Genomic DNA, 18,704 nt, shown 5'->3' with positions numbered 1-18,704 from the left:
TTTCTACCGCCGCTGCAATTACTGAAAATTGCATTCGCGTTGAATTATATCGAAAAAGAGAGAGAATTCAGGGCTAATCGAGTTATATGATGAAAACCACTGGCGGTCAGCTAGCTTATCGTCGGGGTTTGCATTCTGCATCCGCGAAGCCAGGGTAACCCGCGGAAGGGCTGAAATAAATCGCGATGGTGCATTCGCACTAACTTCGCGGCTGTTCCCTATTTTATATCCTCGTGTTGCGTCGCGGCGTTCGAAAATTCGACTAAATAAAAATACAGCCGTACTCAACCAATATATTTCGCTCTTCGATCCGTGGTTGCAACGTGTTGCGCATTAATTGAATTACCGTAAGTATTTTTTGGCATCAATGGAATATATACAAAACGATACTTTATCGTCGCAGTAAATACGTCGTGTAATATAGTCTCACGCCGTGAACTGAAATAAATCAGAAAACTTTGGTCTTTCATTATTTACGATTTAATTTCTTTAAAGTATATCATACATGCATCTTTTTGTAAGATTCATTTTAATTCTATGACTATATTTATATCTCTTACCATACTCAATTTTTACGCCGAACAAACTTCCGTTCCAAACGATTATGATGGGAGGACACTTTTTCACTGACATGGTGAGTGATTAGAGAGACGGATTTACGATGACGATACATAGTCAACGTTGCCTTCTCGTTCGACGAATTCGCGCCGACTGCTCGATCGATATCGATTGTACTCGGTACGAAAACAAACGCGTGTCGCAAGGCCGGAAGTTAGCTTGCAGCTACTAAAGCTCCGTACAAAAGTTTATGAGTTGTATACAGGATGGGGTTGAGTGGGTGGTGGTCGGAAGGGCGGCAAAAGGGGGTAGTTGGGCAATGTGGTGGTTCACGGTGAGCAGTGGGGGATTGAAATGGTGGACTCAGGAGAGTGAGACAGGAGGAGTGAGGAGGGTAGGGCAGCAGCAGCAGCAGCAGCATTCGAGGAGGAAGATAGGCGCGGGCGAGCTTTGATGTACGAGCTTATACGCCGCGGAAAGAGAAAAAGAGGGCGAGAAAAAGAGGGCGAGTGCGAGAGAGGAAGGGAAGGGACAAAATTTTCGCCGGCAAAAGGATGAAATACGATTTTATTTGCTGCTGGGGCGCACAGCCATCCTCGATGGGGTTGGCAGTCCAACTGTCCGATCCGGTACCGTCCAACACCGCTGGTCCGGTATAATGAATAAACTTGCGACTTGCCATCGAGAGAAAGATCGACCGTGCACCTTTTAAAAGAAATCCGTAACTATTTCTGTATGTACGTCTGTTCCGGTCAGTCACCGATGCGATACCATCGAGGACACAAATAAATCAATTTTTTCAAGTAATTCGTAACAAAATATTCTCTCTTGATGTAGCAACATATAGATATATAATATCGTCTTCCGCGTCGCGTCGTCAATCTTTAAATAAAATATATTTTTTCTTTGTTTTATGTTTTAAAAAGCATCTATATTTTAATATTGTAAAATCTATACGTATAATACTGTATATAATGTCATTAAGCTGCGTTATATGGATAATCTCAGACAATCATTGCAATATATTTAGTTTTGTATGACTCGTCTAAATTTAATATCTAAAAACTTTCACAACTAACGTTACATAGAAGGGTAATAAAAATATTGAAATTGGGCACTACTATTTGCGCGCTACTGTATCTCTGATGTATTTTCGATGAAACAACGACATTAAAAATGCAACCGGCAGCCGAGCCGTGTCCATTTCCGGGCGATACATCCCCGGTGATCACGCGTCTTCCGCCGTTGCGAGCTGGCGACGCCGCTGCACCGACTCGCGACGTAATTCGGCGGCTCGACCGTCACTTTACGAGGAAATTTGCATTAGCCCAGGACCCTTTTGAAATAAAAGGCTAACGAAAAAGGTGGAAAGGGTGAAATAGTGGTAGGGATAGCAGCGAGGGAAGAGGAAGACAGAAAAATGGAACGAGAGTGCCGGATGCGAGCGGAAAGAAGATAGAAACGCGCGTATGTGCAACGAAAGGTGCTCGTCTAACTCGAGCGCATGCGCCTCCACTATGCACCCAACTCCCTCGCTTCAACACCCCCTCTCGCATTCTCTCCCTCTCTCTCTCTCCCTTTTTCCCTCTTTCATCGTCCCTCTGTATCTCCCACATGTAAGCGCCGGCGAGATTTATCTGGCGATGCGAGAACGCGAAACGCGGGATCTGCATGCGTGCAGGTGCATGTGAGATGCACGTACGCGATCGCGTGTGCGTGTATGAGAACCCCGCGGGAAACCGGAGAGGCTCGAATGTCCAGTCTGTATTGGAGAGAAAGAGAGAAAGGGAGGAAGAGAAAGAGAAGGGAAATGGCAGGGTCAGATAGGCCGAAGGAAGGGAGACGGAGGAACGCAGGATGGAAAAGCGTGTGAGAAGGACAGCTTCCAGTCCGTTTCTCTCGACCATGGAATGGTGAGTTAGACGAGGAACGAAAAGGACGAGAATCGCAGGAGGTGGAGGAGGTAGGTGGAGGAGGACGATAACGGAGAGAAGGCAGAGGGAAAGGGGAGAGAATGAGATATGCTGATAGAGAGGTCCGAGTGAAAGAGTGGAACGGACGCGAAAAACGGGAGAGACGGGGAGGGAGAAAAAGTGCACGTGTGTGGAAGAGAAAAAGAGCGAGGAAAAATTAGAGGGAGAGGAAAAGAGAACGAGAGAGAATACTCGTCCCTGGAGTGGGGATTGTGCGAGGGGTGCGAGGGGTGGTGCAAAGGTGACGGCGAAGCAGGCGGCAGTGCGTCGGACGAAGAGAGCCAGAGGCTGACCAAAAAAAAGGACGGCCGCTTCAATTCATTGATCGCCCAGCGGTCCGAGCGGCGACGCGCGGGGTAAAATAAAAAAAAGCGCCGGGTACGACGGGGAAGGAGGGTCGGGCATCGGGTCGTCGGAGGTGGTGAACGGGAGCAGGGGGCGTTGCGAAAAATCTCCGCGCAAAAAGTGCGCATGAGATGAAGCGAAACAGCGAGGAGGGCCGGCCGGGTTCGGGGGTGGCGAGGAATTTACGAACGACGGGAAATCGCCGGAGACGACCCAACCGGCTCTTTTTTTTTTTTTTTAAGACCGTCGGGCTATAGGTGTCTATCACTTTTTTTTTCTCTCATCAGCGATGTAGCGCGCGAGCGTGCGACGCAAGAATTTCATGCGACGTCGGAAGTGCAGCAACGAGTTCGGGAGCTGAGCGAGTTCGCGCCTCCGAGCGTATCTCCTCGGGGTTGAAGAGACGACGTGTACATTTTTCAGGATATTGGCAATATTTTACGCCACGTCGCACGCCCTCGTACGGACTGTGCAAATAGACATAAATATGGCTTACGAGTGATTGAGAGAGAACCCGGGATACGCACGTTGAAGTAACTGACGGTTAAAAATTACGTTTTTATCGTGCTTAAATTTTCGCATGACAATTCTTCATGCTATCGAATTAATGTATACACGCGCTTTCTATTCGCTCGCGTCAATATTCGCTTTGATGCAACGTGTACAGCAAATTTGGGCAACCGTGCAACTCTTCGGACGGATATTGGATAATTTCTCAAGAGCTCTAATATAGGTACATAATCCTGTTTTCATCGAAGAATCTTGATCGAGAGGAAAGCAGATGATTTCGAGATGCACCTGGCAAGACATCGAATTGAAGGAACCCTCTACGATCGAAAATAATGTCTTGGAATAGCTCGAAAACTCGCGGCATTCTATTTTTCTTCCACTCGAGCAGCCGTTCCTTGCACTTTCTAGAAACATCTGTATTCCAGGAAACCCCTTTTGCATTTCATAGACAGATGCAAATCGGAAGGGTTTTCTCCTGGATGCATTAATACGAGAGAGCGGAAGGAGTCGCGTCTCTTTGCGTGACCGCACCCTTTCCCGAATTCCTTTCATTCTATGGTTCTCCTATGTACAATGCATCTGTCTCACCCACAATATCTCGACGATTTTGCTTCCCAATTTAGCCCGTGATTCGATACAGTCATTGTGCTTTTGCATTTGTCAAAAACGCATCTTGTGAGATCAAACGTAAAAGAACATTTGCGAGGGCTTAAAAGGAACGCTGGATGTTGCAAGATGAAAATACATGCACGAAACTCGCAGTATATGATAAATATATTACTCACGCGACAAATATTTTTTTCCTCCTCTTTATTCTTCCGCCTATTTCTCACTATGATATAATATTTATAGTTTGAGATCTACTAGAAATTAATATGAGATAAGTGACGGAAAGTCCGCGACCGTAGAGTGGTTTTTAAACAAACTCCTGTTTCCTTTTATTACAATTAATTGTTTCCTTCCTCTATTCTTAGCTCGCAAAGTCGAATAGATATTACAGTACATCGTACATTTTTTTCTTGTTAATATATTTAAATCCATATAACAAATCAAATTAATAATTCTTTCCAATTTCTTTTAATATATTTATTTTCACATAATAGTTTTTAAACCGTATTTACATAATTATGCATTTTTATTTCACTATTTCGGTATGAATAAAGCGAAGAAGTAATCTTATTAGTAAAATTATTTTTCTTTATAATGCTAGATCCTGTATTATCTCATATTAGTTTCTAGAAATCTGATCTATTTTAGAAATTTACGTGAAGGAATACAATTAACATCAAAATTGTTATTTAAAAAACAGCTACATGTCTCAGACTTCGCGTGACACCCGTTAACAACAGATTCCTAAGATCATTTCAAGACAGAAATCTTATATAAAAATTTCGAGGTTACAGTAATTTTTAAACGACGAGAGCTTAAAGTTTAGCCAGTTAAATTGTTCGAAATTTGTTTAGACATAGCACGTTGCAGAATAGTGAAAATATTTTCAAGCATCAATTGTATTCTCTTCTATTCTTCTAAATAACTTTCTAAATATTCTTTGTTTTTAAAACTATTTAAAATTCTAAATATTCTTCTCCTTTAAAAACTATTGTAGCTTCAACATTTTGGTATTAGGATTTTTATTTTGAAATAATCTCAGAAATCCACTACTAACGGATGTCATCCTGTCTAGAATATTCATAAGTAAGATTTAGCTGATATCAAACCATAAGAACTATAAATCATTTAAAGAGAGAAATTGCAAGAAGAAATTACGAGTCGAAACAGATGTGAGCAAATTAGTAGCAACGCGACTAAGATGTTCGCTTATCTGGCTAAGGATCGCAAAGAATCATCAGAATAATAATTAACGTTTTAATATTTTTTAACACGCACGTTCTAGTCCTAGTCTCTGCCCTCAAAATATTTAAGAATTGCCTATAAATTAAGTATTATATTAATACGTTGAGTGCCGACGACGCACACCTATGACATTGGTTACTCTCGGTAGCCGACGACACATACTGTGTGCCACACGTTTACGTGATTTCTGACATTGTTCTCTCGGCCGTCTGGACAGAGTTTTATGCTTTCGCCAACCGCTCAGATACGTCTTACAATATGCAATATACAATGTACACTGTACAATGTACACAGTGTGCAATGGCAGTTTTTTACATAGTTTCAAGCTTCGGTTTTTGCCGTACATCTAAAAAAATTGGTTCGCACTCAATGTGTTAAAAAATCATTATTTTCAACGAAAACACATTTGCATTAATTACCTTTTACGATCCCGGAGAGAATTTGCAATCTCATCTAGCAAGTTCGTTGACGCATAAGAAACAAAGAAGTCTGTGCTTAAAGAGTAAATAAAAACGTTCGCTATTGGGCATGTAAAATAAAAAAAAAAAGAAAAAGTCCGGGAAAAGACAGTGGCGGCCAGGCTTTCAACGGAGCGTGTACTTGGGAGATTAGTGCGCTTTACTGCGCGGTACTTTTTTTTCTCTCTTTTCCTTTTCTACTTTTCTCTTGAGGAGAGAAACGTGTGGTGGCCGATGAGTTGCTTTGAGGATGGACACCCACACATTTTACATCTCCTCTTGAACGAAAGAGCAAGGACGGAAGAAATATGTCGGAAATAAAGAACTTGCTCAAAAAGAAGAACCGGAAAACCTCCAATGAGATTGTAAGATATTTTTGTGTACTATATTTTAAAATTTTACGTCGCTGTTATTGTCACATTAATTTTTTATGTACTCTTTGTATTTAATTTTCATCCAATTATTTTCAAATAATTGTATTAAAATAAATAATGCTCTCCCGTTGTGTGTCATGCGAGTCATTCAACTAAATCAGTGATAAAATATGTAACATTCTTTAAATTTGAAAGGAAATTGTTTTCTGCAGTTTGTACGGAAGGAAAATTCGTCGAATACGAAACGCAAGAGTGGCCCCTGTAATTTGCACCGCAGTTGCGGCCACATAGATGGACGCGCACGCGATCACGAGCGATAAATCTTCGATGTTCGACGCGGGGTCTCTCACCTTGGGTGATCGTAAGTCCCGAGAAACACAAGAGGGACGAGGAAGACCCTACGTCACCACACACGGCAGCTGCCGGTACGTCATACTTTTTCTTTGTCTCAAAGAACCCTCCTCTTCAGTCGGTGCTCTTTGGGGTACGAACGGGGGCCACGCGCCCATGGCAGATGTTCCGTGACGCATGCCCCTTTGCTTCTGCATATTACGTACTTATACTTGGAATTCGCACGTACAAGGCGCGTAACACGCGACCGAGTCCTAATGTGCACGCGCGTAATCCTCAACGACGAATCGAAAACGTAGGGCGACAAATGTTCTATGGAATGACCGACGGACAATACGGCGGAGGGGTTGCATCTAAATTTCATAATAACACTCTCTACAATTTTTGGAGTTCTTAAATCAAAGTTGTAATTTAAGGCGAGATAAAACAGAATCTTTAAACAATGTGAGGGTTCTGTTTCAAGAGAGTATTGGTAATAATATAAAGAAAACTAGAATTTATCAAAAATTAATTCTGGAAAGTAATGAAGTAACGTGATCATTGATTTTCTGATCACGTTTTTCTGTAATTTAAATAATTTACATTTAATAAAATATAATTTAATTACCGAAGTTATAGTACGAGATAAATATAAAAAAGACATCTAAATTTTCGGTACGTGATCAATTTCAAGATGAGCTAATTTGAATTCCACTTCTACAAATTAAATATTCTTGATAGTGATAAAAGAGACATCCGTATATCTATATATGTACAACGCCATACGTACACGTATATATGTTTAGAAGCCGCCCCGCGCGATAACAGCCTTGCCTGATAAAGAACAATATAACGGTCTTGTTAAAGATACGCCTACTATGATAAAAGTGAGTCGCAGCGCAATGATCGAGCAAAACAGTGCTGAAAGAATTGTACGTTTCAATCAAATATCCAATTATTTTAGCGAACGCGAATAATTTTAATATACTTTTATGTATAGTTTTATGTGTTCTGAAAAATCGTATGAGTATAGCTCCCATTAATGCATTATTAAGAGTTAAGATGTAATTATAAAAGACATAAATTACATTCTCTCGTGTTTATAACGGCTGAACTTTTTTCTAAAAATATTCCAGATAGAAAACTCCGTAGTTTTTATTTTCCGTAGTTTTAAGCATTTTATATCCATCCCAATTCCTAAGTACACAGTTGAAAAATTTGTATTATAATAAATTTGACATATTTTTCATATGTTAAATTTAATAAAAATTTTCACAAACGGTCTACTCAAATTTTTATGTTAATTTAACACAAGATGAATATGTTAGAAAGTAACAAAAATATTATGTAAAAAAGTTAACATAAAAAGAATAATACTGAAATAATTTGTAAGCAAACTGTAGAACATATTTTTTCAATAAAAATTAACATTTATGATATGTTTTTCATGTTTTATTCATTTAGCTTAGAATTTACATTTTAAAGCACATTATTTTTATGTTATTTATCTACTTATATATATATATATTCATAAATTGTATTTCTTGGAAACTAAGAAATATTGAATATCAGTTTAATATAAAATATTTAAATTTTATATTATTTAAATATTAACATTTAAATATTAATTAACATAAACATTATGTCAAATCACTTAAACATATTAAAAATCCAACACAAAATTTTAACAAGGATTTGAGTGGACCATTTCCAACACGGATACAAAATGTTTTTTACTGTGTAATATATTAACGTCATTTGTTCTCATTGTGCCATTTTTCATCAAAATGATATCTAATATTGTCAAAATGACGTCAGTTCAGTTTATTACTTGGAATATTACAGATGTAGAATCATTGAATATTACGTTGTATAATAAACTATTTTCGATTGGAATTAGGACATTTCGATGTATATTCGGTAAAGAGAAAAGGAGCATGATGCATAAGAGACGGACTCCTTGGCTCAACATACGTCGTCACACCTGACGTCACATACTCGTTAGGGGGCAGATGGCCCCCCTCTCAAGCGTGACGTTGGCTCACGGGGTACCTGGCAGCGTCTATCTATAGGGCCTTCCCCTTACTCTTTGCCTCTTTCTTTCTCTCTCGCTCCTTTCAACGTCCCATAAGGTGAGGCAAAATAAAATAAAACTCCCGAAGGGAGTTCCCTTCGCGCACACACGCGCAGCTGCTCAGGTAGCACGAGCTACTTCCACATTAGAGGACGGAACTGCCATGGGGTGCCCCACTGGTACCCCATAGAAATTCCGTCTGGTCAGACGCTCCCTCGGCGCGTACGCCATCGAGGGGGAGCGAGCAAGAAAAAAGAAAGAGGTTATCAAGGTGACGGAGCTACGATCGATTTGTAGAGGTATTAGTATACGGAAACGATTCGCGCGTGCATACAGGGAACGCGATCCCCGCACAGAGGGGGGAATGTACTTCCGAATGCCACTATGTATCCACATTTGTCACGCATCGGAAGGCATACACGCGCGCAATTATTTTCAAAGCGAAAAGAGAGTACGTGTTTTTATTATATTTTAGAAAATATTTGTAAATATACATGAAATGTAAATATAAATATATTTTGTATTCTTTAAATTATATTATTCCTTAACACAGTTTCGATGGATAAACTCTTCTATCGCTACTGTAAAACAAGTTTACTGTTGCTTCTTAATTACAAGATCATTTTTCCAATAATTAAATGAAGAGTAGAATCTTTTTTTTTATTATTTATTTGCAAAAGTTTTCTCAAATACGTTTCTAAAAATTTTTTCCTATCAATCAAGTTCGTCAAAAATCTTTTCGCAGAAAATAACGATTTTAGACGCTTTACACGTAAAATATATTAAGCTATAGACATATATACATATAATTTAATCTTTATAGATTTTTGTATGAACTGATTTCCTGCACAATATAACCATAGACGAGTAATTGGCGCAAGCGGAATGATCAATGGGCCGTCGATGTGTCGACAAAGATTTCCGGACAATCATAGGTGGACATCATTGTGTACTCTGATTTGACCTAAAGCTACCGAGCTGTCTTGTTAGCGTGACAAAAAGTATCCGTAGAAATAGCTAAAGAAATTTTCCTTTCCTCATGCCCCCAACCGATCATCTTTACGAATTGTGAAGGGCCAACAGCCTAATTATAACGAGCACACAGTAGAAAAGATTTACAAGGTAGCAAACGAGCGTGGTCATTCGCTTTGTACGCATATATTTCTGCGCGAGAAGTGATCTCTCAAACGATCTCTAAACGTCCAATAACGAGGTCTCGATCGGGCGGGCCTTTTCATGCCTTGCCTTCTCTTTTAGAGAAGGCAAGGACAGGCGATTTTTGTCACCGCTCGTAAATCCGACTAATTCTCAGCATGAGACATCCGGTCCGGCCTGCCGGCAAGGCGTCGCGGGGGCGTTTCGTGTGGTAAACATAATGTCGAGCCTGTAAAACCTGTCCCCGTCCCCTTTACACGTTAACATCCCTTCTTCTCGTTTCTTAGCAGCGCGTGCCAAACTGTGGCTCGGCGAATCGCAGCTTTTCCGACAACACCTGGGGATATCTTTCCCTCTTCGCAGCCTCTTCCTCTTCTAGACTTACGCGTTCCACTTTCATTATGTCTTTCGTGACGTTTGTGTCACCCCCGTTGCATCAGTCATCAAAATAAATTCTTACGCACGTAAGAATCTTTGCGATTATTTAACATTTAAAATAAGAATTGAAATAATATTTAAAGAAATAATTCTATATTAATGTAGGGATTGAAATAATATTTAAAGAAATAATTTCTCGTCATTATGTATTATATTTATAGGTAAAAAAGATTAATATAATAATTAGTTAATAATTTATAAAAAATATTCGTGTTATTAAATTATCAATTAAAATGCACTTATGATAAAAGTAATTTTAATTAAAAATTTTTAATCATAAGAATGAAAATACTAAAATGATCAAAGTAAATGGTTTTCTCGTTTATGTGTTAAAAATTTCAACTTCCGCGGCAACATAAAAATGCTTTATGGCAAATGTATCGGCAAAAGTAGAATTTGTGCGTTTTCTCAGAGCACACCAATGCACAGCATTATCCCTTGGCGTATCGCTATCCACCCACTCGAGTCGCCGCTCGTGCGCGCTTAAATCGTACGATCTCTCGGCACGAGGCACAATGAAAGAGTAAAAAAAACTAGACGAACGAATAAAGTATTAGGGAGCGATCAGAGGGAAAAAAAAACGTAACTGTTGTCGGTACCTGCGCTTCCCCTGGCCGTCGTTAAGTGCGGAATTCTGTTCGCGGCAGATTGGTCGATCCTCTCAACGGTATCCGGCACCAATTTCGAGGCTCTCGTCTATAACGGAAGATTAAAAGTACTAATAACGTATGCGAGCGGGAGAACCGTTCACGGGCTGCGATCTACCGCTACACATCGTCTTTCGCCGCATGACGCACAATGACTTCCGAAACATATGTCGAACGACGTTCTTCCTTCATTCTCTCGACGCCGACCCGCATCGAGATGCGTTATTAACGTGTGTGAGGGGGTGGCGAGAACCAGGAGCGAGAGAGTTTTGTCGGTCGAGCGACTGCTTCTAAAGAAAGAGGGAAAAACGTCGGGAACGAGGGAACGCAGGAGGGATGAGAAAATCCATTTTCACGTTTTAGACCGCCATCGATTTATAAGACACGTGGGTGGAAGAAGGCGGGTAGAGCACATAAGTGGGGAATCGAGCCATCTGGTTTCAGGCTGCGGCCTATACTACTGTTCGAAGGTATGCTTCGCCGTGAGGGTTCTTTAAATCCACCAGAGATACACACCTTGAGACCTGTCCGGGCCAAGGACCCTCGACCGCTTGGCCCTTTAAATCGACACCGAAGCGAAGACATCGAGGCGCCCTTGCGTCCCTTACGTCGCCAACCGAGGGTAACCGCCAGATGAATAGTATAGCTCTTTTCATTTCCGACTACACTTGCGTGTATTCTTTCATTCAGCCTTAATTAAGCTCAAACTGGACGATCGCGTCTCAATTTGTATTATGCTCAATAGTCTTAATGCTATCTGAGAAGGCTCGCTTATCTGCGAGAGTGATGCCATTGTATCTCAGATTGAGCAATATAATAAATTATATCCATCTAATTAACTTTTTTATAATATCGTGAAATGAATATAAATATTTAATGTGATAACCCAATGCAGCTCAATGCAGTCTCAGAAATAATTCATACTATCGTAACGCCAGACAATCCTTCCAGTATCTATCGATCATATATGAACTGCAGAGTATTCGTGTTGTTTGCGTGGAAGATCAGAATAGTGTTGACAGTCGACCGACAAAGCCAAATTAATTTGCAAATCACTGTTCAAGCGGATCAGAGAACATTTCGCCTACTATGATCATGAAGAGACGGTCATACATCGAATGAAGAAAATGGTGCACGAGAAAAATAATGAAAAAAAGATGCATCGTCTTTGAGCGTGTATCAGAAGATTGGAAAAAACTGCAGTTTTAGATGATACCAACATTCCTAATTTGGTCCCGTAATTCTCATTGTATCTTATCTACGACTTTTCTCTCTCCTTTTTGTTATCTTATAAACTTTCTATAATAAGTCATTACCTAAGCTTTAAATCTTAAAACTATTCTTCTCATATTTGACTGGTCGATGATTGGTCGATTTCTTACGTTTGTAACTTAAAGCTTAAGTAATGGCTTATTGTAGAAAGCCTCTAATAGATAGCGATTCTTCAACAACCCACTATGGATCACTATTGCGTATCCACGGATGACGAACGAAGAGTGTATCGTAAAGCTTTCATTGTCAGTCGTTCATATAGTATACCGCTGTCATGTGAGCGCAATGACGCACGTGGAGCACGCGTTAGGGGTCGATTCGTGGGGACGAGCTGACAGTGAGTCTCTTATTAGGGAAGGAGTCAGCAAGCATGATTATGTACCTTAGAGCGTCTCCGTCTCTCCCTTTAACCCCTTCTTCCTTCCATATTTGACATCCTTCTTTCTTTCTCCAATGACTCGCCCGGCGTCATCCTTGACGTCGCACGACGACGAAGCAGTCACCACGACGCGAAGCTGCATTGTCAACCCCCGACTGTGTTCATATATGCATGCATTGGCGTAAAGCGACGAGAAATTGTCGATTATAATAGGCGATTGGCAATCCCGCTTTGTTTTCGTGCGGATGGGAAGTAAGTTTTCCGAGTCACAGGATTCTCACGAGTTGAGTTAATATTCAATGGTATACTTACGTTGTACGTTGCCGTGGCGGTGCGAAAGGTGCCGTCCCCTAAAACAAAAAGAATAATTATATTAATTACATCTCCAAATATCTCAAAATATTTTTACATATATTTTATTATTATAGTTATATATCACTTGCATTAAACTGTATATCGTTTCATCAGAATCTTTAATAGCTGATTCACCTATTCATCCTTTAAATTTTAATTTTTAATAATTTAAAAAATAAAAATATTTAGTGTTTTTGTTATCTATTTTAATGTTTTTTAGTGGTTTTGTTGTTATTCATACGGTTCTCATGGCTAAAGTAATTTTATGGAAGAAGCCGTTATATGCTAAAAACTTTCAGAGACCCTACACACAGACACACACACACACACACACACACACACATAACAAAACATTAACAAATTTGTAAAAGTGAAATTGCAGAGAACTAAGCCGTACTTCTCGAAATTTGCATATCTACCTCGCCAATGCCGCCCAAGGCGATATTGTCGTCACAATGAAACCCTCTCCAAAGCTCGCCACCATCCCCAACACAATCGCACGGACTGTGCAACGCGCGCGTGTCGGCGACGAGCTTTTGCCTCGCGTCACACGTGCCAAAGTTCACGAATTTCGATCGCGCATAAATATCGAGGCGATATAAATATAGCGCTGCGTTCTCTACCGAGATTCCTCGCAATATACTCCACAACCAAAAATAAAGGCATTCCCTTGCGCAACGGATTATTTAATCGGAAACACATAAAATTGAAAATGGAAAAGTATCCTTTGTATATTTACATTAATAAATTGCAATTTGAAGCGTCTCTTTATAACTTTCATTTCTATTGATTTATTTTTATAATGAAATAGCTCGTATAATAAAATACTTGCATGAAGAAATTAATTTGTGACATGCTTCAAATATCGATAACTTGACTTTATTATTTGAAACTCTAAGTATGACCACCTATACTTCCATTCACTGCATTGTTTCGACTGGAATGCACGGGGAAGGATCGAGGAAGTAGAAGTCAGGAGGACGAGAGCCAAGGAGATCGTAGGTGTGAGGTACTGTTCGAAGCTAGTATCTGAGACAGTTTCGGTCGGCAAGATTTAACAAATAGGTAAAGTTTCGTCGCGAGGATGTCGGAGTTTGTGGATTCTCCGGCGTAGCCTCGACATCCTCTCTCCTCTTTGTTCTCAAGTTTATGATGTATTAGCTGTTCCCTGTTGTGGCCCTACCTCGCTCTTTCTCGTTCTTTCCCTATCCATCTTCTAGCGTTCCTTTCCTCCACCATCAACTACGTCTACTCTCTAGAGTTAGCCAATTTATGCAGCTCCGGGATTTAAGTTACAGAGTGAATTTAACTTGCAATATTAGAAGTAATAGAAGAACTTCATTGCAAAATCTATTCTTAAAATGACAGAACCGTATGATTTAAAGAAGATGAAAAATTTTATTACTTTAATTTTAGAGAATTTGAAGAGTCTTTTTAACATATATAGTAACAGTTTTTAATATTTTACCTGGGGCAATCAAGAACAATATTTTCATCTCCACGAATCGTCACCAAGTAGTCTATATTTCGAAAATTTTTGCCTGTCTTGCCATGGCACGCAGACGCCACGGGATTGCTGTCCCGGGATTAATAAACTTCGTCGCGTTTCGGCTTAGCCCGTGGCGTAACTCCGTGCGGAGAAAATCAATACCCGATACACATCCCAAAGGTCCGCTTATACTTGTCGCGCTATCTCGCTTTTATCTCGATCGTATCTCGCATATTGGCATACGCCTAGCGTCTACACGTACATCACGCCACGTTCACACAGACACGCGAACACGGAGAGACACGCGTAACGCGCCCTGGCGAACATACGTATCAGCGCCGCCGCCCACACATCGTTTCCCACACCCTCTCACGGGCTCTTCGGGGTGACAGATGGCTTTGTAGACAAAGAACTTAGCCGACTGGTTTTCGTGGACGTTGCGTAACCCGATAAAAGCAAACCCAAGTCGATCGTTTCGACATGGCGAAGTCGCCGCAGTCTGAAGAGAGAACGCTTCCCCGACTCTTCTCTAAAACGCGCAGTGTGAGGCGGTACGATGGGGTTGAAAATCAAATCTGAGTGTCTCGATGGAAATCTTTGTCCAGTCAAGATTACTCTTAGCCTCCCGCTTCGCGACTCCATCGCTCTCCTCGTTCCGTCCATCACCCCTTTAATCATCAATCAGATATTCCCCTTGCGATGGGTTGGCGAACCGTGTTGATCACGACTGAAGCGCACTTTGGTGCCGTTCTACGGTGATTAGACGATTAGGAGCGTCCTTTGCTGGAAGGCATATTACGATCGTCGAGTATAGAATTAGCCGCGGCCATTGTGCGCGAAAAGTTATTGACGCTCTTGCGTGCCCGCGTTAAACTCTTTCTATCGTCATGGCATGGCGCGTACATGATGTTGCTACGCGTAATAGACTTAAAAATAGCTTCTAATGTGGCCGCCAAGGGAAGTACGTACGCCGATATATCAACGAGCCTCACAGTTATGACGTACGATGCGCGTTGTTAGAAACAGATTTATAATTAGTTTCCTGTTGTTGCGACACCGCGTAAAGTGTACGTACGCGCTCGTTAGGTGTAGAGCCAGCTTTGACGATTTAGCTTCCGATACGCTTGTTCGAGCATTGACACGATATTTCTGGATATAGATTATATATTATACGCGTTGTACATACTGCATCATTTGTGCATGTTGTACGAATTAATATACGAAACACTCATTCGTTAAATTCATAGAATAATACAGTCGTTGGCTATCACGTAGTCATTTGCCATTCTGAGCTTGTAAATATTTCATTGCGTTAATTCCTATTAATATGTTTTACATATGCTAATTTTTGTTTCACTAAACTCCCTATATTTCTTTAAACAAATATAATACATTTATCAGCATTAAAAATAATGGAAATGCATTTATCAGTATTAAAAATAATTGAAATTGTAATCAAAAAATACTTGTATATTTAGCTTATATTGAACGTAAAAGTGTTTTGATAATTTTCAAGTAATGCTTAGAGACACAAATGAATATATATCTTAATTTAAACAATTCAGTTCTGTTAAAAAAATGTTAGCTTAATCATGACACGATTAATAGATACTATGTATAATATTGTTAATGATCTTTTGTAACAAATGTTATTTTCTTCTTTTTTCTAAAAATAATGATAATAAAGTTATTGAGCTTTCATCGATTTTATGACGCAATAAGAACCCACAAAGAGTTGCTTCAATCTAACGATGTCTCATCTCACAGGAGATTAGTTTTTGGGTTCTCGTCTTACGTTCTATACGTGATTAAGATGCGAGCATGCGTGCGTGGTACGCACACGCGTGCATCCGAAAAAGGGACGTCGAATCGATGGGTGGCACAATGGGCACGTGGCAGAATCTAATCATCACAGAAGCCTCAGGGTGAGTTTCTATGTTTTTTTTTAAGTTTCCTATTCAGCGTGTTAACTCTCTGGAAATTTATTAATTCAGATCAGCGTCAGATCAATACATTGTGTGGCGATTATCTTTCTTTCACATGCACGAAGCATCTAATAAAAAGCAGATAAGTAGTAATCACGGTTCACAAATAAACACATTTCGCTTCAGAGAACAGAAGATACGGAATTACAGATTTTTAACTGGCATTCTCTCTTCTTTCTTAAATTAACCTGGTTGCAATTCAATAAACTACGATACGGAGTGCTAATTAGTAAAATAAAAGCAATGTCCTCGTTGGAATGAAAATCCTGAGATAGAGATGACTCGATAGAAATAAATCTGCCAATATGCCTGTAAAGTTAAGAACGAATATAACTCTCTTACAATTAAACATGTATTACCCGGATACCGCATGCCAAATGTATCTTTGTAGCACATTGTCGCCTATCGAGAAAGTCATATATCTAAAGTTAGCATTTGATAACTAACTTCACATTCGATTAAACGTCTATCGTACACGAGAGACTCGGTTGTATCTGAAAACGAGCTACGAACATGTGGCTCCCGCCTCAGGAGACGCCCCTTTCGTATAATCATCAAAGCGGCAATGGAATATTTCGATCATGACAGAAATGGGAGAGATAAATAACGGGCGAAGTCTTCAAAAGAATCATACACAAGGATTTACATTTCAATATATTATATGTTAAATTTTGTCATAGTAATTTCTGATACACTTTTAGTATAGTCGCTAAATTTCAAGGCAGCAATGTGCAAAGAGTATTTCATAATAACGTCTGAATCTCTTCGGTTTGCCAAAGCGATTCACGACAAAGTTATACAGGATTTCTGCGGTTATCAGTGTTAAGTATCCTGGTGCGGGACCTGGATTTCCTTGTAGGAAGGACGAAGCAACAAGTGGCTTCTTAGCTCGGACAATCTTAGCTCGATGCTCAACAAGTGTTTCCAAGTAAGCACACATCTTGAGTGTGTCCCTTGAGCACAAATCTACGTCGTCAAAATAATTTTTCTCTTAATCATCAGTCATTGTTCCGTATAATAACAGTACTATAAATTCCGCAAACATATTTTACAAATTTAAAATTTTAATTCGAGTTATGAAAATGACGTTAAAATATAAGACGTATTAAATAAACAAACGACGTTTTAATATGAAAAATTTTGTGAAAGTGTTACCTGTCTTTCAATGGCAGATTTCGAATTATTTACAGATTTAAATTTAAACGGATGTTTAATAATAAATTACATAGAATATTTACAAGACCAAATATTACTGTATTTTTGATATATAATTTGAATATTTGATCAATTTTAATTTTATCGAATTATATAAAGAGGACAACTTTTTCAAACACGCGAAATACGCGCGGTCTCATAAATTAACTTATAAAGATAGGATTTCCAAAACGACAAAAAAGCATACTCGGATTTCTTTATGGAGTGATTCGATTTATTGTTTTCTAAGTTGTCGTTGAGATATAACGAAATAAAACGAGATATAACGATATAAAGTACGAACAAGAAACACGGCTAATCCCGAGAAGGAGAATACGGAGGAAAAAGAGGATAACCGGTCTCGCGTGCAGTGTCTAAATAATAAAATAAAACGAACCCTCTTAGCTCCTTGGCCCGCGCTCAATATCCCGACAGCAACAAGTGATATCTTGTTCCCTCGACGTTTACAGAAGGGGGAGGGGGATGGCTTGACCGAGGGTATAGAATATCGTCGTAAGAAAACGCTTGTCCTTTCTTCCAAGTTTCACAAACGGGACGATTCTTTACATCAACAGGTTCCTTCGTAGCCTGCGGCCCGGAAAATCTTCGAGGGATGGATCTCTTTGGTAGTACCAAGTAGAGACCGAGAAAACTTGAGACTCAAGAATGGTGTGGGGTAAGCGGACTTCCTTAGGGTCTGAAAGGTTAGAAAGGGATGGGCATTCCTTGAGGGCAAACGGAGCGAAGACGTTCGAATCGCGGCGTCTTGTAACCTGTTGAAGCGACATCCCTCGAAAGATAAAGCATCTTTTTAAGAAAGGAAAGAAAGAGTGCTGAACAAAGGAATTCCGAAAAAAAAGAAAAAAAGAGTGCTGCACAAAATAATACCGCTAAAAAAGGACCGAAATAAAAGGACTGCTCACCGAATAATTGTTTAATTAAATTTATTAACTACAAATATATATATATATTTAATGATTTAAATACTGATCAAATTGGCTAATCACTATATATATATATTTTTTGTGTGTGTGTATATATATTCTGCTAAATCAAATTATTCGTTTGAAAAATGATTTCCAGAGTGATGAAGAGAAATAATTATTAAGAGAAAAAATAAAAATTTTCTATGTTTGGGACAAAAATTGTATGAATGAGTAACTAAATAAAAAAATAATATCAAGGTCCTTAAACGGTAAGATAGCCAAGAATTAAAAGAGAAAGAAAAATCATAGAGAATGGAGGAAAAGAGACGAGGACTGAAGAACAAGAGCTCTTTGAAGAAGTGACACCTTTGTTTTCCCAAAGGGCGCTT

At 39.5% G+C, this 18,704-nt stretch overlaps 1 protein-coding gene across 1 annotated transcript in view; it reads right to left on the bottom strand.

Annotated features, from left to right (window-relative positions):
- LOC108731431 (uncharacterized) overlaps positions 1-18,704 on the bottom strand; it is a 102,401-nt gene that overhangs the window by 34,136 nt on the left and 49,561 nt on the right. Inside the window, exon 4 of the mRNA XM_018461764.1 lies at positions 12,680-12,717. Coding sequence (XP_018317266.1) covers positions 12,680-12,717 — 38 coding nt within the window. The remainder of the gene's footprint in view (positions 1-12,679; positions 12,718-18,704) is intronic.

Source organism: Mycetomoellerius zeteki, unplaced genomic scaffold, assembly GCF_001594055.1.
Source record: "Mycetomoellerius zeteki isolate Tzet28-1 unplaced genomic scaffold, Tzet1.0 scaffold128, whole genome shotgun sequence".
In the NCBI taxonomy this organism is placed as follows: Eukaryota; Metazoa; Arthropoda; class Insecta; order Hymenoptera; family Formicidae; genus Mycetomoellerius; species Mycetomoellerius zeteki.
This window is presented reverse-complemented; position numbering and strand designations above follow the sequence as displayed.